The following is a 22,064-nucleotide window of genomic DNA, read 5'->3' on the forward strand; positions in this document are numbered from 1 at the left end:
ACAACGGAGCCGCCTTGACACCACTTCCCTGCCGCCAGATCCCTCCTTACTGCACCGCACTTTTACTCCTGTGGCCATCTCATTAGACAGTATTCTCGCTGACTTTGGATAGTATTAACGCCTCTTTCAGCGATTAACTTTTCACATAACACCCTGAATCATGACTTATAGTGGAAATTATGTTTTTTAATATTGCCGAGACATTAGAGAATTGTAAAGTAACTGTCAAATAATACCAAGAAAAAGGTAGGATTCATTGTCTCCTGTAACCCCCTTAGGTCTTTGTCAAATGTCAACGGATAATATTTCGTTGTTCACCTCTGACTTTACCCCACTCCCATGTATGAGGGTGAAATAGGACTTTGGTTAATGGGCTTCGTTGCCTTTACCGTTACTGGGCCGTGAGGTGCAGGAGGCGGATGTCAAGGGTAGCCATGTAAACAGAATAAGAGGCTTAACCAGCCTCAGTCGCCACATGCAGTCTGGATGTTTTTCATGTAATTCCAATGTATTCATGTTAAATAATATAAAAAACTAAGAAAGTTTTCATTATTTAACGAATTAAGCAGTAGCAGTAGTAGTTATAGCCCCAGGTTTATCTGAAACGTGATCACGGTGGGCTAGTGGCTGAAGGCGTCCTTTGCAGTCCATCATCCTTTTCTCGAGGGAGAGGGAAGTAGTTGAAGGACGTCTTTACAACCCGTCATTGGACCGCCCAGTTATGTTGATGTCACCACGTGGATTCCCGCGCCATCACCTTTAGCAGTAAAGTGGTAAATTAATCTTCAATAAGTAGACTTTCATAGTGATTGCTGTTTGCAGTCGGGCAAAAATTTAAATCAGGTGAACCGCTTGATTCAATATGTGAAGCTCATATTTGCTGGGTATGATTATAAATTCTTATTTGTAGTTCCATTTATTAGGCTATATGAATTAATTAAAATCACATAAATTTGTTAACCGTTGGTAAGTAATATATAAAAGTGCATAAATTTTGATCCTCGAGCATAAACAGGATCTACTTCCTCACACGGCGGAGTATCAATGTAGAGCTCAGTGAGGTTCCTTGCCACCCCCCACCCCCCAAAATGATATCCTCCCTCTCAATCGCTCCCCATGCTGGCTACGCCTATGATATAAATTAAAATTGTTTAACAAAAACATTTACGGTGAGGGGTAATGTAAAAAAAAAAAAAACAGTTCGTCATTATACTTAGTACTGTACTGTACATTAGGATCTAGTTTTTCACGCGGCGCGGAGTAACACCTCACCTGTCACCGCGGAGTACTCTTTGTGAACGCGTCCATGGGCAAGGCCACGGAACGAGAGAAAACGTCGCTCTTCCCATCCACCGCCTCCGGAAGCGTTAAATATCTGACGTATCGGCCAAAACAGGTTAGAGCAACACGGCCTATAGTCGTCGTCATCTTCAGCTAGTGTCAGTGTAACATTGTATATCTTGTTCCAACCTGACGAAGATAGGTGTAGCTAACCCCATGTACCGTAGCTCGGTTAAAGGCTACCCGGTCGAGTGTACTTCTCTGATTGGAAGGTAACCAAGGAGACTCATTCTTACCTCATGACTGATGGAGTATAAGCAGTCATTTATTTAGTGTTCTAGTGGGAATGGCCCAGTCCAGTCATGTTTAAATTGACTTAGTCGTATGCAGGCAGATCTTCGTTTTGCACTTGAGTTGTTGGGAATTAGTCATTGTAGATGTTGGTATTGTGGTTCTGTATTTTATCATACTGTTAGAAGTGTGGAGATTACTATAGTTTCAGCCAAAAACAGAATTACGAGATTCTGATCCGTTTTTTCGGTATTTTAGACCATTCTTGTATGGCATTTTCGTCGCAAATTATTTTACTCAGTTTATCTTTGAGACCATAAAAATAATTTGCGGCGAAAATGCCATGGAATAAAAGTTTCTTAGAATTGTCTAAAATACTGAAGAAATGGATCAAAATCTTGTAATTCTGTTTGTGGCTGAAACAATAACTTTACTATTTGTTATGCTGGTATGTATAGGCTATTATCATTTTTTTTTTTTTAACTCAAATTCTTTTTTAGGTGAGAATAAAGCGTGGGATTTGTACTTTTTTTTTTTTTTTTTTTTTACCCAGGGGTCTGTGAATCGGTTTCAGCTTAAAATAATATGGTATTGGTTAAAATAGAAAGCGTTACAAGAAATACATTGAGATGGTTTGGCCATGTGGAGAGGACAAAGAGCAAGAGAAGGTTTGGCCATGTGGAGAGGACGAAGAGCAAGAGAACGTTTGGCCATGTGGAGAGGACGAAGAGCAAGAGAAGGTTTGGCCATGTGGAGTGGACGAAGAGCAAGAGAAGGTTTGGCCATGTGGAGAGGACGAAGAGCAAGAGAAGGTTTGGCCATGTGGAGAGGACGAAGAGCAAGAGACTAACGGTGAAAGGGAGGGGGAGGCCGAGGATGAGATGGAGGGATGGAGTGAAGAGGTATATTATGAGAAAGGGGGGTGTAAGCTGGGAGCAAGGCAGTGAAAGTGGCATTGGACAGGGCGACATGGAAATGATTTATTTGTGGCCACCCCGTCCGGGATTGAGGCATCTGGCAATAGATATAGTTAAAATTGGTGTTGCCCCCACCATGAGAGGATTTTGGTGCTTTACATGTCATCATTGTGTATTTTTCTGCCATATGGGTTGTTATGCAGTTGCCATTTGTTAAACTGATTTCGTTTTCAGGTTACTAACAGTAGTAGTGTACAATATAGATTTGGGCAAAACCTGTGCATAAAATTCACACTTGTATTTTTTTCTCATGCTATAACAGTTAACATGATAGCTCTTAAAAGTTGCAGAAATGTACAATTTTGAAGTTATCCACTATATAACCACCATTTTTACATGCAAATTTTATTTTCAGCTTCATTTCAATAGTACTGCAGGGCTCTTGTTTGGCGAGCCACAGCTCGCAAATGTGAGTATTTTTTCTCTTCGGCAAACAAATTTTACGTGCAAATCGACTTTTGGTGAGGAGAAAATACATCCACTTTGGCAAGGAGTAAACTACAAAATAAGTAAATCTCACTGAAATGAACAAAAAAGCATGTTGTGATTGATTATGAAGTCTTTCCGTGTTGCCACTGTGAATGTTTAAAACCTCATTATATGATTCTGACCATCACAATGTGTAAATAAATATATATGTATTTATTGCCCGTTAAAATATTTTGTCTCGTAGTCAGTTTGGTTCCTAAAAATTTACCCTTGACGTTAAAGCAGAGCACCATGCTGTTCGGTAATTTCCCAGGTGTCGTTGCTTTTACCGAACAAATATCGTTAAATAATTATAAAGTGTTGTTCGGCCGTACAGTCATACACAGTAACATACAGTTAGGTTGAAATGGCTTCTTTTCTCAGTAAACACTCAATTTATTGCTCCTTTCATGATGCTGGTCACCCAGAGACTGATGAAGTGTTGTTCGGGATGTGGTGGAGTGTCCGTGCGTGCATGTGTTTAGGGATGCCACGCTGGTTAGTGTTCCCGCGCGTCCATTCTTTTACCGAATGAAAATTAATTAAATGTTCAGCCAGCTCAAGGTGGTCATCAAGACTGAAATTTGTTGAAAGAGGGGTCTGTATTGAGGGTTTACTGTACCATATATTTTTACTGGCAAACAGGCTTTAATGTTTAGTGTTCTGTTGGCAAAGTACAAGATTTCATTAGAGCTCAGTTTTGGTTGAATAATTTAACCCCTTCAGCATGAGGATTCTCTCTCTTTCTCTCTCGCTCTGATAGAAAGTTGCTTTTTTTTTTTTTTTTTTTTTTTTTTAAATAGAAGGTTGCATTATTCCTGCCATCAAGAAAGTATATTCGGCTTAAACAAAATTTCATTAATCCCTCGAACATGAAGGATCTCATATCTAGATAACAAGAGTAATATACAGTAGACCCTGTCTATACTCGATCGATTGGGGGGAAGCCAGATCTGAAAAAGCCGATAATCAGATGCCTCCAACCCTACCCCCCTGCAGTGGGATTTGAATCACACAGTGGGAGATAAATTAGTTGAATACAGTAGATGCTTGATTTAATGAACTAATTCAGCCGACCTCATTCCGTTATCTCGAATTTTCTGCTAAACTGATTTCTATAAGCAAGGGTCAATATAAAGAAAATTTTTCGGCATTTCAAGCTATTTTCTGCTAAATCCTTGAAGCCAATCCAAACCTAGCAAACTATGCTATCTTTCGGTGCTACACACAGCAGTGTGAACCCATAGTTAATACCCCCAGAAATACATTAGTGTACGGAAGTTCCTTAATGGAACTATGCTCGATGTAGCATAAATCTTCCGTTAAATAGGGCAAAAATACCGGGAAATCATGATTCCATTGTCTCGGGCGTTTGCTACATCAGAGTACATTGAATCGAGCATCTACTGTAGCTTATTCTAGTATGACAAATGAAAACTATATCCATTTTACATTTCCATGCCCCATATTTTCATACCCTTGTTATAGCATTTCTTCATGATTAGCTCCCCCCCCCCCATTCATTACCAGACGCCATGTATCCCAAACGGGGTGGCAAAGGGCTTAGAGTTAATTGTTTTACAGGGAGGGGCACTAATCCTTCACCAACCCCACTTGACACGTAGGGATGCCAACAGCATCTGGTGTTCCCAGGCGGTCACCCATCCAAGTACTAACCAGACTCAACGTTGCTTAACTTCGCTGATCGGACGGGAAGTGGTGTAGTCAACGTGGTATGGTCATGCAGATAGAAAATCCACTCAGCGTATGTAACGGCATTCTGAGCCACCCCGCACACAGGAAGTTATCTGGTGGCCTGCGTCATTTGCCTGTTTTTCCTCATTTACTGGATGGTATCTGGCATATACAATTGTCAGGGGACATCAAAGTTTAAGTTAAATTTGATATCTGGTATAGTGGGGTACGATAGAGCGAGGGTGTGCTGGATGTACTGAACAGTAAGAGTGGTCTTTGGGTTGAAGAGATTAATTATAAGAAAAAAGTGTGTGTGCCTGTGTACAGTTATGTACAGTAAGTCTTGTACTGTACATTGCCTTTATTATTATTATTATGTCTATTCCATGATGCCTCAGTCCCATGAGGGGTGGCCATAAACAAATCGCCTTCATGTCACTCTGTCCAATGCCATTTCACTGCCTTGTTCCCAGCTCACACACCCCCTCTCTCATATACCTCTCCACTCCATCCCTTCATCTCATCCTTGACCTCCCCCTCCCTCTCCCCCCCTCCACCTCACTCGCATACACTCTCCTCATTAGTCTCGCTCTCCATCCTCTCTACATGGCCAAGCCACCTCGGTGTATTTCTAATGCATTCTGTCACATCCACACCACAACGCACCTTCACTATTAGTATTATTTTTAATATTATTATTATTATTAATTAATTAATTCATTCATTCATTTATTCATTTCATTCCACTGTAAAAGGTTGTGTTAAAAGTTTAGCTGTTACCAACCTGCAGTATAAGGTTGATTTGCCATTCCTTCACTCTATAGCACCAAGCAGTTTATGAAAGAAAGCTGTATATTTGCAACACTTTCTTGACTCATTTAAGATCTGCATATTGGTTTTTATTTTTCTGTGAATATATGTAGCTAATTGAGTAATTATTGTATTGCAGATCTACCAACACCTGAGGTACTACAGCAACCCAGCAGAGCAGAGATGGATAGTTCGGATCCTACTCTTTGTGCCCATCTATGCCTTTGACTCTTGGCTCTCACTCCTTTTCTTCAACAAGGACAACTACTACATATACTTTGACACCATCAGGGACTGCTATGAAGGTAGGCTTACTATTGACAGTAAAGTACTATTGCATCTTTTCTGCCTCACTCCTCATGTACATGAAAAGGTGTTTCATGAATCTACAATGCCTGCCATTACTGACTTACTTGTTCAGTGGTCAGTAGCTATCATTTGCACTGGATTTACCTGACTCATTATCAAGATCTTTTGGTAAAAAATGAGGAGTGGTTACAAGACTTATTTGTTTAATATCATATTAAAGAAATTTTCCACATCAGCAGGGATCTCAAATATAGTAGCTATATGAAATGAGCATGTTTGTGCCAGAAACGAAAGCTCTTACTCATTCTTCAACCATGAAAGTAAAAATAAAAGTATTTCAGTTGTATTAGAGTAGATGGTTCGTATTGTGAAATTATGTTTAACCCCTCAATGACCACCAGCGTCGAGCGACGTTTTACCGTTAACATGCTGGTGACATCAAATTAGCATGAGCTAAAGACAAGTGACCACCCCTTAAGGGAATATGGTGTCTAGCTATAGATAGATATAAAAAACTGCAAACAGCTATGGGAAGGGAACCAGGGTCACTCGTACGTTTACCCTACCATCCCGCTCAGGCGGTCACTCTTACTCTGATGTTTTCATCCATACGTTTACATGTTAATGGGACATGCGCAGTAGTTTTATATCTTCTGTTAATTACTGTATATCTAATCACAGGATGGGTTTAGAAAGCTAAAAAACACATTGCTAGGTGTGCCAGACAATAATCTTCACATATGTAAGAAAAAGAAATTGATTTTTGAACTTTGAAAAAATGGTCCCGGGGCCAGCCAGGGGAGTCCGCAAATTTCTGAACCCATGGCCATTGGGGGCTTAATAAGGAGAGCAGTGATGTGCCTAGTTGTATGATAATACTGTAAATTACTTTAAGGCCTGTACTAATGTTCGTACTGTATTACTGTTTATCAGTATTGTTGTTGTTATTACTGTATTATTATTATTATTATGGGAAAGCCCCAGGAATTGATGGAGTGTGTGGTGAAATGCTGAAGCATGGGGGAGAGATAGTAGTAGAATGGATGTGGAAGATGTGCAGATTAGCCTGGGAGGAAGGTAGAGTCCCGGAGGATTGGAAGTCAGGTATAATTATTCCCTTGTACAAAGGAAAAGGGGAAAAAGAAGTGTGTGGTAATCATAGGGGCATTTGTCTTCTTAGTATAATAGGAAAAGTGTATGGTAGGATACTTATTGACAGAGTTAGAGAAAGAACAGAGAAATTAGTTGGAGAAGAACAGGGAGGCTTTAGGAAGGGAAGAGGTTGTGTAGATCAGATATTCATTCTTAGATCTTTAGTGGAAAAGTTTCTAGAGAAGGGAAAGAAGTTGTATGCGGCTTTCATGGATTTGGAGAAAGCATATGACAGGGTGGATAGACAAGGATTGTGGAAAGTGTTAAGAATATATGGAGTAGATGGGAAGTTGTTGATTGTGAAGAGTATGTACGATGGTGCGAAGGCTGCAGTGCGTGTGGATGGTGAACTAAGTGAATTTTTCCCTTTGAAAGTTGGGTTGAAACAGGGATGTGTCATGTCTCCATGGTTGTTCAATCTGTACATGGATGGGGTAATAAAAGAGGTACAAGGTAGGGTAGTGGATGTTGGAGTGGCCCTGGTGAGAGAGGATAGTGTTTGGAAACTCCCTGTACTGTTGTTTGCAGATGATACAGTGTTGTTGAGTGAAGACGAAGGGGAGCTGCAAGGCTTGTTGGATGAGTTTGGTAGAGTGTGTAAGAAACGGAATCTGAAGGTGAATGTAGGGAAGAGTAAAGTGATGGTCTTTGAGAGAGGTGAAGTCAGTGAATGTACAGCGAGGTTGGATGGTGAGGAATTGGAAAATGTGAGTACGTTTAAGTACTTGGGTAGTGTGATGAGTAAGGATGGAGGTTTGGAGGGTGAAGTGCTTGAAAGGGTACAGCAGGGAAGAAAGGTTGCTGGTTCTTTGAAAGCAGTGATAAGAAACAGGGAAGTGAGCATGGAAGTGAAAAAGTTGCTACATGACAGTATTGTGATACCAACTCTAACGTATGGAAGTGAAGCTTGGACGTTGTTGGAAGGACACAAGTCAAGAGTGAGAGCAGTGGAAATGAGTTATTTAAGAGGAGCCTGTGGAGTCACATGGAGAGATAGGCTGACGAATGAGGATATAAAGGAACGTTGTGGTGTTGATGTGGATGTGATAGGGAGCGTTATGAGGAAGACACTGAGGTGGTTTGGCCATGTGGAGAGGATGGAGGGTGAAAGACTGACGAAGAGAGTGTATGTGAGTGAGGTGGAGGAGGGAAGAGGGAGGGGGAGGCCGAGGATGAGATGGAGGGATGGGGTGGAGAGGTATATGAGAGAGGGGGGTGTGAGTTGGGAGCAGGGCAGTGAAATGGCGGGGGACACGGCGACTTGGAGGCGATTTGTTTGTGGCCACCGCAGACGGGATTGAGGCGTCTGGCAATAGATAGATAGATTATTATTATTTTTACTGTTTATGGTATAAGGGAAGTTCCTTTTACAAATGAGATCGTGTGCTGGAAAATAAATCAGGTAACAATTGCTTTTAAATCAGATACATATAGCCTGAGTTCAGTGGAGGTATATTTTTTGGAAATACAGTAGTGAACCACACAACATAAAGACAAATGTAAGTTTCCAAGTCACCAAAAGTTGATATTTATTGCACGCCACTGTTTTTCACATGCTGTAACTATCACATGGGTTCAGTGGATATGCATTTCTGGAAATGGTGAACCACACACCATAGAAAAAAAGTTTCCACCTTACCTAAATTAGTTTTAATTTTACTTCACTGCATTATTCTTGCTGCTTGAGTTCCGTCATCAGACTCGTGATCGATGACTGACATTGACACACCTGAGGGTGACCAGGTTCACTGACCATCTTGGAGCAGACAAATGACTGCAGGCTTGTGTATTGGTGACCGCTGAAGCTTTGTAGGGGATTGTAGGTATCGTAAGCAAAAATGACAACTGTACTTGGGAAAATTATGCCCCCCCCCCCCCCCCCACACACACACACACCAAACAGTCATGTTTGCAAAAATGGCAACTACATAAAAAATGAGTGCTAAATTCTGAATATTAACAAGTGCATGTTTAATGATCAATCGTAAAACAAGATTTGTCTGTATACTGTACAGGGAGGTCCCGAAGATACGAGCAGTTAGGTTCCATTTGGCATAGTCGTATAATGAATTCTTGTATAACGAAATGTAACTAATGGTCAAATATAGGTTGGGTTCAAGGACCCCATCAGAGGCAAGTTTTGAAGCTAAAATATACGATACCAAATGCAACAAACATATCTATAATACTGAACTGTAGAGAAGACAACCTGAAAGAGCAAATAGTATGCAAATAACATGACTGCACATTAATTAAACATATAAAAACATGCATAAGACTTGTCTATAAGTGGTAACGTTGTGTTGGAGGTGGGAAGTTGGCGGTCTCCAGCTGAGCAGTGTTTCAGATTCCCAAACCCATATTATTGTACGCGGCACATTAAAATTATTGTTTTTTTATCAGAATTATCGCACTCATAAATCGGTAATTGCTGTGGAATTAATGTACTGTATATGTATGTGGAGTGATTGATTAATGTTATGGTACTGAATTTGTTTAACTTTTGAGTACCTACCAGATTATAATACTGGTTATCATAAGAGTTACTAAATCCTGCTGTTGTACTAGTCTTACAGTAGGCTTGTTAATTTTGCAATCCCCAATTTATTTTTCAGATTATGAAATTATGAAAGTTATCACATTATTGCATGCATGCTATTGCATATTGCAAAGTGTGCCAAAATATCGCATTTTACGATAATTATCGCACGTCTGGCTACCCTGCAGCTGAGCATACCTGCTAATTCTCTCCGAGGTTGAGAGAAAATGGCGGTGACAGCTGGGATGATCCTCCCACCTCGCCCCACTCTGAATGTCATATCATTGGATTTTCGAGATCCTATAACGAAAATAGTCCCTAATTTACCCAGGACGTATCATCGGTTTCTCGTATATCGAGTGGTCATATAACGGGACCTCCCTGTACATTTAATTGTTTGTTTTTTGAGACGCGGATGTGGAGCTACTAGAGTAGCTAGGCTATCTTTTAACCCCTTAACCGCGGGGCGTCACTTTCGTGACGCTTGGGAGCAAGGGATCATACCGCGGGGCGTCGCTTTTGTGATTCTGTGTTATTTTGAATTCACCCGGGCTTTCAAGTGGGGGCTTGTATCATCTATCAGTACTGACAATGTCCAACACTAGTCAGCACTCCTAATCTCATCTGTACTCCCATCCATTGTTGACAATTTAGCCATTTCTCCCCGTTCTTGACTCCCCTCCCTACCCCCCCTCCATTACCCTATCCTCTCGCCTGCCCGGCCATGCTACGCTAAGTAAATCTTCCCTGGAATTTTTCACTGATTTCATCCATTGAAATAAGCCCTATGTCGTATTCTTATACCAAATAATATATACAAGAAAGAAATCAGGTAAGTGAGAGTGCCATACACCTGGAATTGGCTAATTATCACCTGACAACACCTCACGTGCACTCGTTCGCTAATTTTCGCTGTTTTTTTCCCCTTGAAATATGCCGTATAATCTATTTTCGTAATAAATATACATGTAAGGAGAGAAGGGAGAAGCCTAAGTGATATTTACATTCACCTGGAACTACCTAATTTATAATGTATTGTCTAGATTTCCTGCCAATCATATCAGTGCTACACAAAGCTGTTTCAAGATTTAACATTGGTAGCTCTGATTATATATCTCCTAAGTAGGCCTCTAATCTATTTTCGTAATAAATATACCTGTAAGGAGGGAAGGGAGAACCCTAAATGATATTTACATTCACCTGGAACTACCAAATTTATAATGTATTGTCTAGATTTCCTGCCAATCATATCAGTGCTAGACTTAGCTGTTTCAAGAAGTAATATTGGTAACTCTGAATAACCCCTAAAGCAGGCCTCTAGGCTAGCTGGCCTGGCAACTGCGTTATCAGTGTAGTCTCATCTTCCGAAGTGAGAGGACGTATGTTTCATCTTGCTGACTTCAAGGCCTTTTTTCACCCCCATGCAAATGGCTCTGTGACCTTTACCCCCTACTAAACCTCGTGTGGAAAGAGGTAAAGGGCTGACAATTGATAAAAGAGTGACTACGATCTTTCTATTGAGTAAAACAGTGCAAGTGGAATTGTAAATAATGTGTAAATAATGTGTAAACAGCAAGTGAAAGTAATGAATGTAAATATACGTGAACAATGGAAAATAGTTTTATAAGTTATTTCAAGTGACAGTGCATAACACTGTAAATAAAATAGAAATGTAAATAACGTAAATAAAATAGAGAACGTAAATAGAAATGTAAATGAGTAGTATTATAAGAATACGAGTATATACCCTAGGAGTAATGAAAGTGAAAGTTTCACTCTAGCATGTCTGAATGCTATGAGTTATGAGAGTGAAGATGAAAGTGACATTCACTCTCAATGCCAGTATACAGGACGAGAAAGTGAATGCTACGTATTTTACTGAAAGAAATTGAATCCCTACAGTGACAATAAACTAATACTACTGAAGGAAACTTATGGATAAAGACTGTAGATATATATAAGTGTTATATAGTAATAGAAATATAAAGTGTGAGGGGTTTTATGAATAATAAATGACAGACTACCATGAGCGAACTAGTGCCAGTGCGACGATCAGACGCGCTCGTAATTTCCATTGCTTTCACAGTGTTTTTTTTTTGAGTATGGATCCCAAACTACTTGAAAATTGTAGAATAGTGTTTATAGTGTTTGTATCTGGCTGTGGTAATCATATTACGGGTTGTTGGGAAGTGTAAAGTGGAGACTTCGTTACCCTACTTCAGAGGTCTCCACAAGTCCTACGGTAACCGACAAAGGCTCAACAATCATTCCAGGAGAAAGCAGAAGGTATGTGCCATAAGCATATGTAATTTTATTATTCTAGGACTAATAACTGATTTTTGGCAAATATTTTTTGAGAGTCTGTCGGAGCCCAAATATCCCCGCGGCACACACAAGTAATTGGTAAACAAGCCCGCGGTGTAGGGGTTAAATGAAAGGTTTCCATCCCCCAAAGAAGACTGAACTACGCCATCTTGAGGTACACTTCATTTGTCAGAATTTATTTTTTATTATAGTTTGGTCATATACATTACTCTTAAAAATTTTCAGATTTTTAAGGGAAGTCACAAATATGGAACAAACATTCTCTTAAGTGAGATAATTGGATCTGGAAGAAATGTAGACATGTCACTTGTGAGGCTATCATTAACATTTTTCTTATGATCTTTTCTGATGGCATACTGAATTTATTTCACCAAGTCACAGGTGCAGTAACCCATACCATCCCAGGCATTTTTGCCATTTTATACCCACCCAATCCCGGACCAAAAACGGAAAAAAAAATTATTGCATAAAACACTCCAAAAGGACATTAAAAAAAAAAAAGTACACCTTATAGGAGAAATAAGAGCAGGATGGCCGTCCGTCATGTTTTTAGCCCAGTTTCCCAAGCCATGAGCGACGTTTTCCCACCCAGTTGGGAGGGATGAGAGGGAACAGGCGAGGAGACCAGGGGATTCCCCGTTCTCAATATCCCCCTCCATTGGCTCATATTCTCCCCAGAAGTCATCCGGGTCTTCTCTTTTGAAGAATCACTAAATGAAGGGACAGAAGGGTCCATATGACCATTTCAAAAGCCTCCTTCAGCCCAATGAGGCGGAAAAATGGCGTGATTTTCGCGACATTCTGACGCTGTGATGGACAGTGGCACACTGATGTTACCCACCCACGCAGAACCAAACTTGATGCTACAAATGCTTGGGCACAGTGTTGCTAATACGTTAAGCTACTCCTTAGCAGAAAATTAGCTAGGTGAAGCAGTTTGAGACGCTACAGCGCTCGTATTTAGCTGTCGGCACCATCACATCGGTGGGGTTACAGCGGGATGGTATGGGTTAAATCTCAGCTGTAGTTGTCAGGTAACAGTATCAGAAACACAGTTTGATGAGAGTGCATCAGTAATTGTAATGTCTGTAAGTTCTTTCAAGCATGGAAATGAATGTAAATTTGGCTTTCAGAGAACAGTGCTGTTTAGCATTCAGAGTACAGTGCTGTTTGTTAGTATTGTAACACTTGACTTGTTGTTTACAGCATTTGTGATCTACAACTTCCTGAGTCTGTGCTATGAATACCTTGGAGGGGAAGGCAACATTATGAGTGAGATCCGAGGAAAACCCATCAGGTGAGTTACAAAAGATGGTATCATGTACAGTAGTATTTCACGTGCACTCCAGTGACGTAGTGTTCATTTTATTCTTTCCGTTTCCAAAAGATTTGAGCTCAAGACAGAACTGGAGGGATTAGGTATGACCTCCATTAACCCCATCGTTGGTAGGTAGCTCTAGCAGAATATAGTTGTCTGGAAATAACAGGAATGGTAGAACAAAATATGTCAACAAACCTAAGGTTAAAGCTTTCTTCGCTGGGGGTATGTCACTTAATGTTCTGGGTGGACAAAACTGCAGTGTTCAGGAATGTGACTTTAACCACATATGTTTGTACTGTATTGTAATACTGTTTCAGTGGAGATATATCTCAGGTTCCAAGGTTACATTGTGGGCAGAATCTTTACCTTATCCAAGGCCAAAACTGACCAGAGCAAAATTTAAAACTAACATCTAAAAACACCATGTATTGCCACAATAGATAATTGTAGATGAATGTCATTTGTAAAGTGTAATGAAGAAAGACACTTCCAGTAAAGTAATGGTAAACACTAGTCCCAACTGTACTGTTATTTAGTCCCAGGAGTGCTGCTGTTTTACACACAACATATATTTTCATTATGGAGTTAAAAAAAAAAATTAAATATATATTGATTGGGAGAGATTGTAGAAGAAATAGGAACATTAATTCAAATTAACATAAAAATGAAGTTGGGACAGATACCTCTCTCTCTCTCTCAACTGATAAAACCTTGAATACAGGAGGGTTTAATGAAGTTTGCATCTAACTCTTCCAGTTAAAGGGGGGGAGGAGTACAGTATGGACAGTCATTATCATCATCATCATCTAATCCTGTGTTTCCCCATGAGGGGCATAGGAACCTGGGGCTTGGCAAGTTGGTCCAGATGTTTAAGATAAGAGTGACCAGACTTGCTCATCCCTGGGTGGTATTACATGAGCAATAAACACCTAAGGACCCCTTGGATATAAACGTTCATCGGCTCAGTCCGGTTGGAGCTCCTTAATTACCCACTAAACCACCAGGCACCATAAGTTGGTTATATGGTTACCACCCAGCATAGTAGCCTAAATGGTTTCCTGGTGTACAGGAAACCATATGGATTGTCACTCAGTGTAGAGTCATCCATAGACAGAAGGAAGAGGAAAGAATGAGGGCAAGAAAGACAGAAGAGATATACCGGTACAGTATATATATATATATATATATATATATATATATATATATATATATATATATATACTGTATACAGTACCCTCGCATCCAACACGGTAATATTGTCATGCATGGGTCCCGTGTTGGGACCAAAAACGTGTTGGACAAACAACAGAGCTTATGGGGAAAAATGAATTATGTCAGCAACCCTAGGAAAAGTCACCCTAAATACCTACCATATACCTATACATATATTGGTCTATCTATCTATCTATCTATAGCCCGACGCCCTAATCCCGCAAAGGGTGGCCACAGACAAAACACCTCCAAGTCACTCTGTCACCCACCATTTGACTCCCCTCCCCCCAACTCACCCCCCCCTCCCTCATATACCTCTCAACTCCATCCCTCCACCTCATCCTCGGTCTACCCCTCCCTCTCCCTCCCTCCACCTCACCTACATACACCCTCTTAGTCAGTCTTTCATTCTCCATTTTCTCCACATGTCCAAACCACCTCAGTGTATTTCTCCTAATCTTTTCAACCACATCCACATCTACGCCACAACGTTCCTTCACTTCTTCATTCGTCAACCTGTCCCTCCACGTCACTCCACATGCTCCTCTCAAGTAACTCATTTCCACTGCTCTCACTTTTGACTTGTTCCCCTCTTGCAAGGTCCACGCCTCGCTTCCATACGTCAGGGTAGGGATCACAATACTATCATGCAGTGACTTCTTAACTTCCATACTCACCTCCCTATTTCTCATCACTGCTTTCAGTGAACCAACAACCTTTCTTCCCTGCTGTTCCCTTTCACGTACTTCATCCCCCAAAGTTCCATCCTTACTCATCACACTACCCAAGTATTTGAATGCACTCACATTCTACATTGGTACTATTGTAATTATAATAAATGGTACTGTGCTATGAATGATAACTAACCTTGTAGGATAGTGTTGGTGGGCTTGCTGGGAATGGAAGGTGGTATCCAAGGCTGTAGGTAGTCCTACTGGGTCCCCGGAGGATGGCTGCTGGCGTCACTAGCGGGTATTGGCAGCTGCTCCTCCTCAACCTCCCTCATAAATCCTTCGAAATCACACTCAGAATCACTATCTTCGTCCACAGCCATGGAAGGTCCTGCTTCTGCCTGTCCTAGCACTCTGTAAGCCTTCACTGCTGCCAGGATCTTGTCTTGGTTTTTTATTATGGTCCTCACGTTGGCTTCATTCATGTCGTAGGCCTTGGCAATGTCAACTTTCCTCTCCCCTTCTTCCTCTCGATGCTTTCTAGCTTGGTGGCCAGAGGGAGATGCCGTCGCTTCTTGGGGTTCTCAGAAGGCTTCCTAGGCATCGTGAGCAGGGTGAAATGCAGTAACAAGGGCAGAAAATGCAGAAGAAAAAAGCACCTTCCAATGCGAAGTATGCGACTGAGTGGCGCTGTGGCAGGAGAAATTTAAACAAAACATCACGTGAGAGCAGAAGCGTTTTTGATTGGGTGACATCACGATCACCTCACGATAGTGGACGGGGGAGGCTACTTGATCGGAAGTTTTTATTGGCTGTTAGCATCACGGGAACGTCCAGTATGACCGCGTTGGACCAGGGGTGATCGTGCTAGAGGCGAACTCTGCGGATTTCGCCCACTTCTCAGAGCTCCGTCCGTATTATGCTAATGCACCCGTGTTACAGTAATTAAACCGAATTAAATCTTACTAATTATTGCTCTCCGTGCTGGACACGAATCGTGCTGGAGAAACGCATGTTGGACACGCGGGTACTGTATATACATACATACATACATACAGTACATCCCCACAGTACGCGAGTTCCGAGTACGCGATTCCCCTTGTACATGAGGACCTTTTTTATTTTTTTATTTGTTTATTTATTTATTTTTTTTTAAGTCCACGAATTGAACTCCGTGTAAATGAGACAGGCAGCGAAGAGTGGCCCAAATCCGGGGTTACCCCGAGTACGCGACATTTCCTCCCCCAAGAAGCGATAACGGTTGCCTAAGCTCCGCCCACCTTGAGCAGGAGATGGCAGCAGAAAAGGCAGCAACAGCAGTGATGGAGAGTGAAGATTTGACCATGATGGAGATCAGGGGGGTACTGTGTGCCCTGGATAAATTCAAGGAAGAATTCAAGGACATTGAACGCTCTCAGTTGCGAGTGGAGGAGGTGATGTCTTCACTGGACAGAACCTTTCACTACTACACCGACAAGCACAACCAGGAAGTAAACAGCCGGAAGCAAACACTCATCACCCGTTTCCTTCGGCTTGAACAAAGTGAGGAATCACTCCTTTCAACATCAGAAGAGCCATATTCTGAGGAGGATCAAGAGGATGATTCAGTGTCTGAGGTGTCTGAAATAGACTTTGAGGGGTTTATGAACGCAGTGAGTGCATTAGGTAGTGAAAGTGTTGAAAGTGCTGGTGACAAAAGTGGTGAGGAAGGTGGTGGGGTGGGTGATGCAGGAGATGCTCGCTAGGTGCCTCATCCTGCCTCGGATCCTCTTCTTACCTCCATCACGTCTGTTGTCCTCTTGGGTAAAAGTGAGCAGCCTTATTCTTGTTGGATTAGTTAAGCCATATCCTTGTTGATTTACCTAGTAAAGCCATAATCTTGTTGGTTTACTTTATCTTAGGTAATATGTCTTAGATAGTTTCCCTTTTATATTACAATACTTAGGTCTGAAAGGCATCTCAAGGGTTGCCCATGAAGGAGGGTGCCGCCCATATGTAATTTTTCCCATAAGTTTATGTATTTACAGTATGTGAATTCCTAGTATGCGACCTCCTTTGCCGCCCATATAGGCGCGTACTAGGGGGATGTACTGTATATATGTGAGTATATATATATATATATATATATATATATATATATATATCCAACTTTAGATCAAGTTTTTAACTACTTTAGTTGAAGACATCACTTATTCTGAAGTTAAGTGGCAGACTGCCTGAGTAAATTAAGGAATGCCACCATTGTACTCATGAAAAGATGTGAAATAGCTTGTACTCCTTTCAGTCTTGGAGGTCTCTTTAATGAGATTTGATAGCCATCATTAAAAAAAATCAAAATCACAGTGAACAGTGAAGCTGCGAGAAGACAACAATGAATGTACTGTACTTTAGTTTTTGTTAGTATTAATGTGTAGTAAATTCCATAAAGTAAGCAGCGTGCTGATGGATTAAAAATCTTAAATAGTTAGCCAAACACACTGAAGAAGGATAATGTGTACAGAATGTTAGTCCAAGGATATTGCTTTTGGAGCAGATATATTGTTACTAACAAGCCAGCATGATTGCTAATTATCTTGACAGTACAGTTAGACTTCTTTGAAATCAAGAATTACCAGGTAGTGCAAGGCTTAAGACAGTGCTGGAATTTCAGGCAGTGTAAGTGTTTGTGTGGTGTTCAGTTCACCACCATTCAAAAAAACTTACTGAAGCTAGGATTGTGAAGCAGTGTGTTATGCTGTTTGTCCTGTTAAGTACAGTATTCCACCATTTGACTTACTTAACAAGGGACCAAAATGGCATTCACTACAATTTTTCACTTGGCCCCTGTGCACGTGATGGGGCAATAAAGGATTGAATGATAGATGGTGGGGTTGCTGCATTTCCTGGTAGGACAATGGGTTCTGTTCTGAGTGTCTGGGGATTTGCTAACACATCCTAGTGGTTTATTCTGCACAGTATCTCTCTCTATTCTTGTGCCGTGTCAGTAGTAAGCAATATAAGTAAAGGTTAAAATGTACTGTAATTTCCAAAATAAGTCACGTAGGCATTAGAAAACCCCCTGTTCCACGTAGAATGCATCTTTTTATTGTTTCTTGTATACTGATATAACCAGTTCACCTGAATTCTCTTATCCTTGCTGTCTGTAACATTGACTGACCACCTGTCCATCATTCCACAGATCATCTTGTATGTATGGCACATGCTGTTTGGCGGGCAAGACATATACCATTGGGTTCCTGAGGTTCTGTAAACAGGCAACTCTACAGTTCTGCTTGGTCAAACCTGTAATGGCCTTCATCACCATCATTCTCCAGTTCTCGGGCAAATATCAGGATGGTGACTGGAGGTGAGGCGGGGTTGGAGCTGGTGAACACTAAAAACTGATCATTTTTAGGGTTTCAGAACACATCCCTGGCATATAATGAGGACTGCACATCTTTGATGTCAATGAGGACTGCTTATTTTACGAACGCATTTGTTAGTGTAAGGAAACAGTATTCATGTAGCATGTGAATTTTTTTCTGGTGTTTATTTTTATTGAAAAATGGTAAAATACATATTGTGCTAGAATCCTATGCATAATTACAATACGTCATCCACATACAGTAAATATTGAAAACAGGAATAGTAGGGATTCATTTGCCATCCATTACATACTTATATCCTATTTACTGTTTAGTTTTTTGGCATGGCATAGTCTTTGGGAAGTGTTAAAATGCACTGGGCTAGTCAGACTGAGTACAGTATTGTCTTCTAGTTAACTAGTGTGAGCATTAGTACACTGGTACATAATGATATTTTTAATAATAGTGGTAACACTGTCTTGGCATTGTGTGTTTTGTTAGAAATTTTGTATTGTAATAAGAATCAGCTTTTCATAGTTGTTATTGTTGTGGTTGTCAAGTTGCCCGTGGTGTCACAGAAGCGGAACAACAGAGCAACAGGAAACAGGTTGCTCTCGCTGGATTTCTGGTGAGGAGATCAGAACCGTGGCTGCTGCACTTTTGTTGTGTGGGTTGCCCCACAAAAGCAGCAGCACTAGCGCACCACACTCCACTGGGACGGGATTGTTGGGCTGGTTTGACTCCCAGGAGATCCCCTGGGAGGTGATGCACCTCAAAGAGGCATGCCTTCAGCACCAGTTTGCATAGTACCAGATTCCAAATCTATCAGTAGGAAAAAGAGTCAGGATGATGATGATAAACATTTTAATGACTGTTTATTGGTGCATTTATCCAGACAGTATATATTTATTGGTACACTTACAGAGCAGTGAATTTTTTATAATTTTCCTTTATTGTGCTGAGTTAGCAGATGTCTGGTCTAGCATTGTAGTGGGTCATCTCCCTGTTTCGTTTACAGTATATGCTGGCAGTTCTCATAAATCAGGGATGTGGTCTGAAATATCACAGCTTCTTCCACACTGGATTGTAGATTTGGGGAACTGGCTAATCAGCTGTATAGGTAGCCAACAGTTGAACTGGAATAACCAGTTTGTAACTGACTATAGATTGAATGGTAATTTTAAAGAAGGGCATAAAATATACAGAGCAAGTTTTAACGAGCACTTTTATTGTATATAGATGGTGATTGGTTTCTCTCTCCACAGCCCTGAGGGAGGGTACTTGTACATCACGATCATCTACAACATCTCTGTGTCCCTGGCGCTCTACAGTCTTTTCTTGTTTTACTTTGCTACACGGGACCTCCTCCAGCCTTATGATCCCGTCCTAAAGTTCTTTACCATCAAGTCCGTCATTTTCTTGTCCTTCTGGCAAGGTAGGTATTGACCAGTTGTCCCACTGATTCATATGCTTCTTTTTAGCTTATTTTTCATCATTTGTATAATACCTTTCTCAGGATTTATACTGGGTCAGACCACTTCTAACTTCATCAGAAGATGAAGTACTTTTCTGTTTTATGCAGCTCAGAAGCTGTTCAAACAAGGAATTAGATATAACTCTTCAGAATTATGTGTTATCTGAAGTGAATGAAATTGTGTGGTAGCATCCACAGTAGAAATCTGTCCATGGGCTGAAAGGGTTGATGCACAAAGTAATACTGTAGCTTCTTTTCTGTATTTGAAAGGCTGATCAGTTTGTAAAAGTTTTGAATGCATTTCCTTGCTAAAAACTAATGGTCTGTGGGATATTATAAATTATACATGTCAATTGAGTGCTTCATCAGTGCATTGCAGCTTCTTTATATAAGTAAGATAAAATTGGTGGATGTTTTGTAGTTACTTAATTTTCTGTGTCCATGCTTGTTGTTGGATTGATACTGGTAAGAGAGCATTCCCAAGCAAGATACAGTAAAAGTCCTATTATTCGGCAGCTGATTGTTCGGTAGATCCGACATTTCGGCAGTTTTGAGAAATAGTCCCATTTACGAAAATCACTGATTGTTCGGCAGATGTCCGGAATCATCTCGGCAGTCTAGGAAGTGTTATCTGTGGCTTGTAGGCCTAATGTTTCATTACACTTCTGTATGTTCACTAATTTCTATATTTTTATTCAGATTCATGTACAGTACTGTATTAATTACACTATTGCACAGTATCATACAGTACAGTAACTACCCCCACCAAATTAGCGAGGGTTACGTTCCAAGCCCCCACGCTAATTCTTGAAATTCTTTCATTCTTGACGCCATCCTGAAAATAACACTTACTGGTAATTGAGTAACCCATGAACCACTGACACTGTAATGCATTATCTATAAATAAATGTTGCTTGTTAAATCAGTTTCCCCGTTGTTTTTAGCTGTACGGCTGTGACAGCTTTAGTATTTTTATTCCTCAGCATAATGGTGGAAGGGCCTATCCTGTTTAACTGAACCTAACCTAACCGAGTTTAACTGTACCTAATAATTTAACCAAACCTAACCTAACCTAAAGTCAGAAAAATACTTAAAAATAAACTGGAGGAATATGAATTGCTAAGGTCTCTCTGATGAAAGTTAAACGTACATTTAGTGCTCATTCTCTTGTTCGTTTTTGTGTTTAATGTGAGAGAGCATTGATGCAAACTGTAATATATCCCATTAACCCCTTAATAACCTCCGGCACTGAACAACCTTTTACAGTACCGATGTCAGTGATGGTAAGTTAGTGTGAGCTATAAAGAAAACTGAACAATAATGGGGAGGGAACGAAGGTCAGTGGTATGTTTACACGACTCTAGCTACGATTCCAAGCAGTCAGGCGGTCGGTTAATCTCAGATGTTTTCGCCCATTTGGTAAATACACCGTAACTTTACCAATCTCTCCGTGACTCATAGCGAATCATAGCATGGGTTTAGGAAGCTAAATAACACATTGCTAGGTGAGGCAGACGATTATCTTCATATCTTTAAGAAAAATAAATTGATTTCAGAAGAATGAAAGAACTTTACGTACTCAGAGAGGGATTTAATTTCTTCCATTTTCTTATAAGATGTGAAGATAATCGTCTGGCGCACCTAGCAATGTGTTATTTAGCTTCCTAAACCCATGCTATGATTCGCTATGATTGACTGGAGAATTGATAAAGTTACGGTGCATTTACCAAATGGGCGAAAACATCTGAGATTAACTGACCCCCTGACTGCTTAGAATCGTAGCTAGAGTCGTGTAAACATACCAGTGACCCTCGTTCCCTCCCCATAATTGTTCAGTTTTCTTTATAGCTCACACTAACTTAACATTGCTGACATCGGTACTATAAAAGGTTGTTCAGTGCCGGAGGTTATTAAGGGGTTAATGGGATATATTACTGTTTGCATCAATGCTCTCTCTTTCACATTAAACACAAAAACGAACAAAAGAATGAGTACTAAATGTACGTTTAACCTTCATCAGAAAGACCTTACTAATTCAGATCCCTTTACTTTATTTTATGCAATTTTCCGACTATTTTATTTTGTGTTTGGAAAAAGTACTGTATACAGTACTCACTCCAAACATATTTGTAATAATATAAGTAGTGATGAGTTCACCAATACAAGTGAGCTGGGAGGTAATATTCCGTATCATT

At 40.5% G+C, this 22,064-nt stretch overlaps 1 protein-coding gene and 1 pseudogene across 4 annotated transcripts in view; one reads left to right on the forward strand and one right to left on the reverse strand.

Moving 5' to 3' along the window:
• Tmep (Transmembrane endosomal protein) overlaps positions 1-22,064 on the forward strand; it is a 163,646-nt gene that overhangs the window by 111,286 nt on the left and 30,296 nt on the right. For all 4 annotated transcript variants that reach the window (XM_080266177.1, XM_080266175.1, XM_080266178.1 and 1 more), the window contains exons 3-6: positions 5,662-5,827; positions 13,054-13,144; positions 18,230-18,397; positions 19,661-19,830. In XM_080266177.1, the coding sequence (XP_080122303.1) occupies positions 5,662-5,827; positions 13,054-13,144; positions 18,230-18,397; positions 19,661-19,830 (595 nt within the window). The remainder of the gene's footprint in view (positions 1-5,661; positions 5,828-13,053; positions 13,145-18,229; positions 18,398-19,660; positions 19,831-22,064) is intronic.
• Positions 4,647-4,764, reverse strand: LOC145391787 (5S ribosomal RNA; annotated as a pseudogene).

Source organism: Coenobita brevimanus, chromosome 19, assembly GCF_032717465.1.
Source record: "Coenobita brevimanus isolate Jiangsu-jjx chromosome 19, ASM3271746v2, whole genome shotgun sequence".
Taxonomy (NCBI): domain Eukaryota; kingdom Metazoa; phylum Arthropoda; class Malacostraca; order Decapoda; family Coenobitidae; genus Coenobita; species Coenobita brevimanus.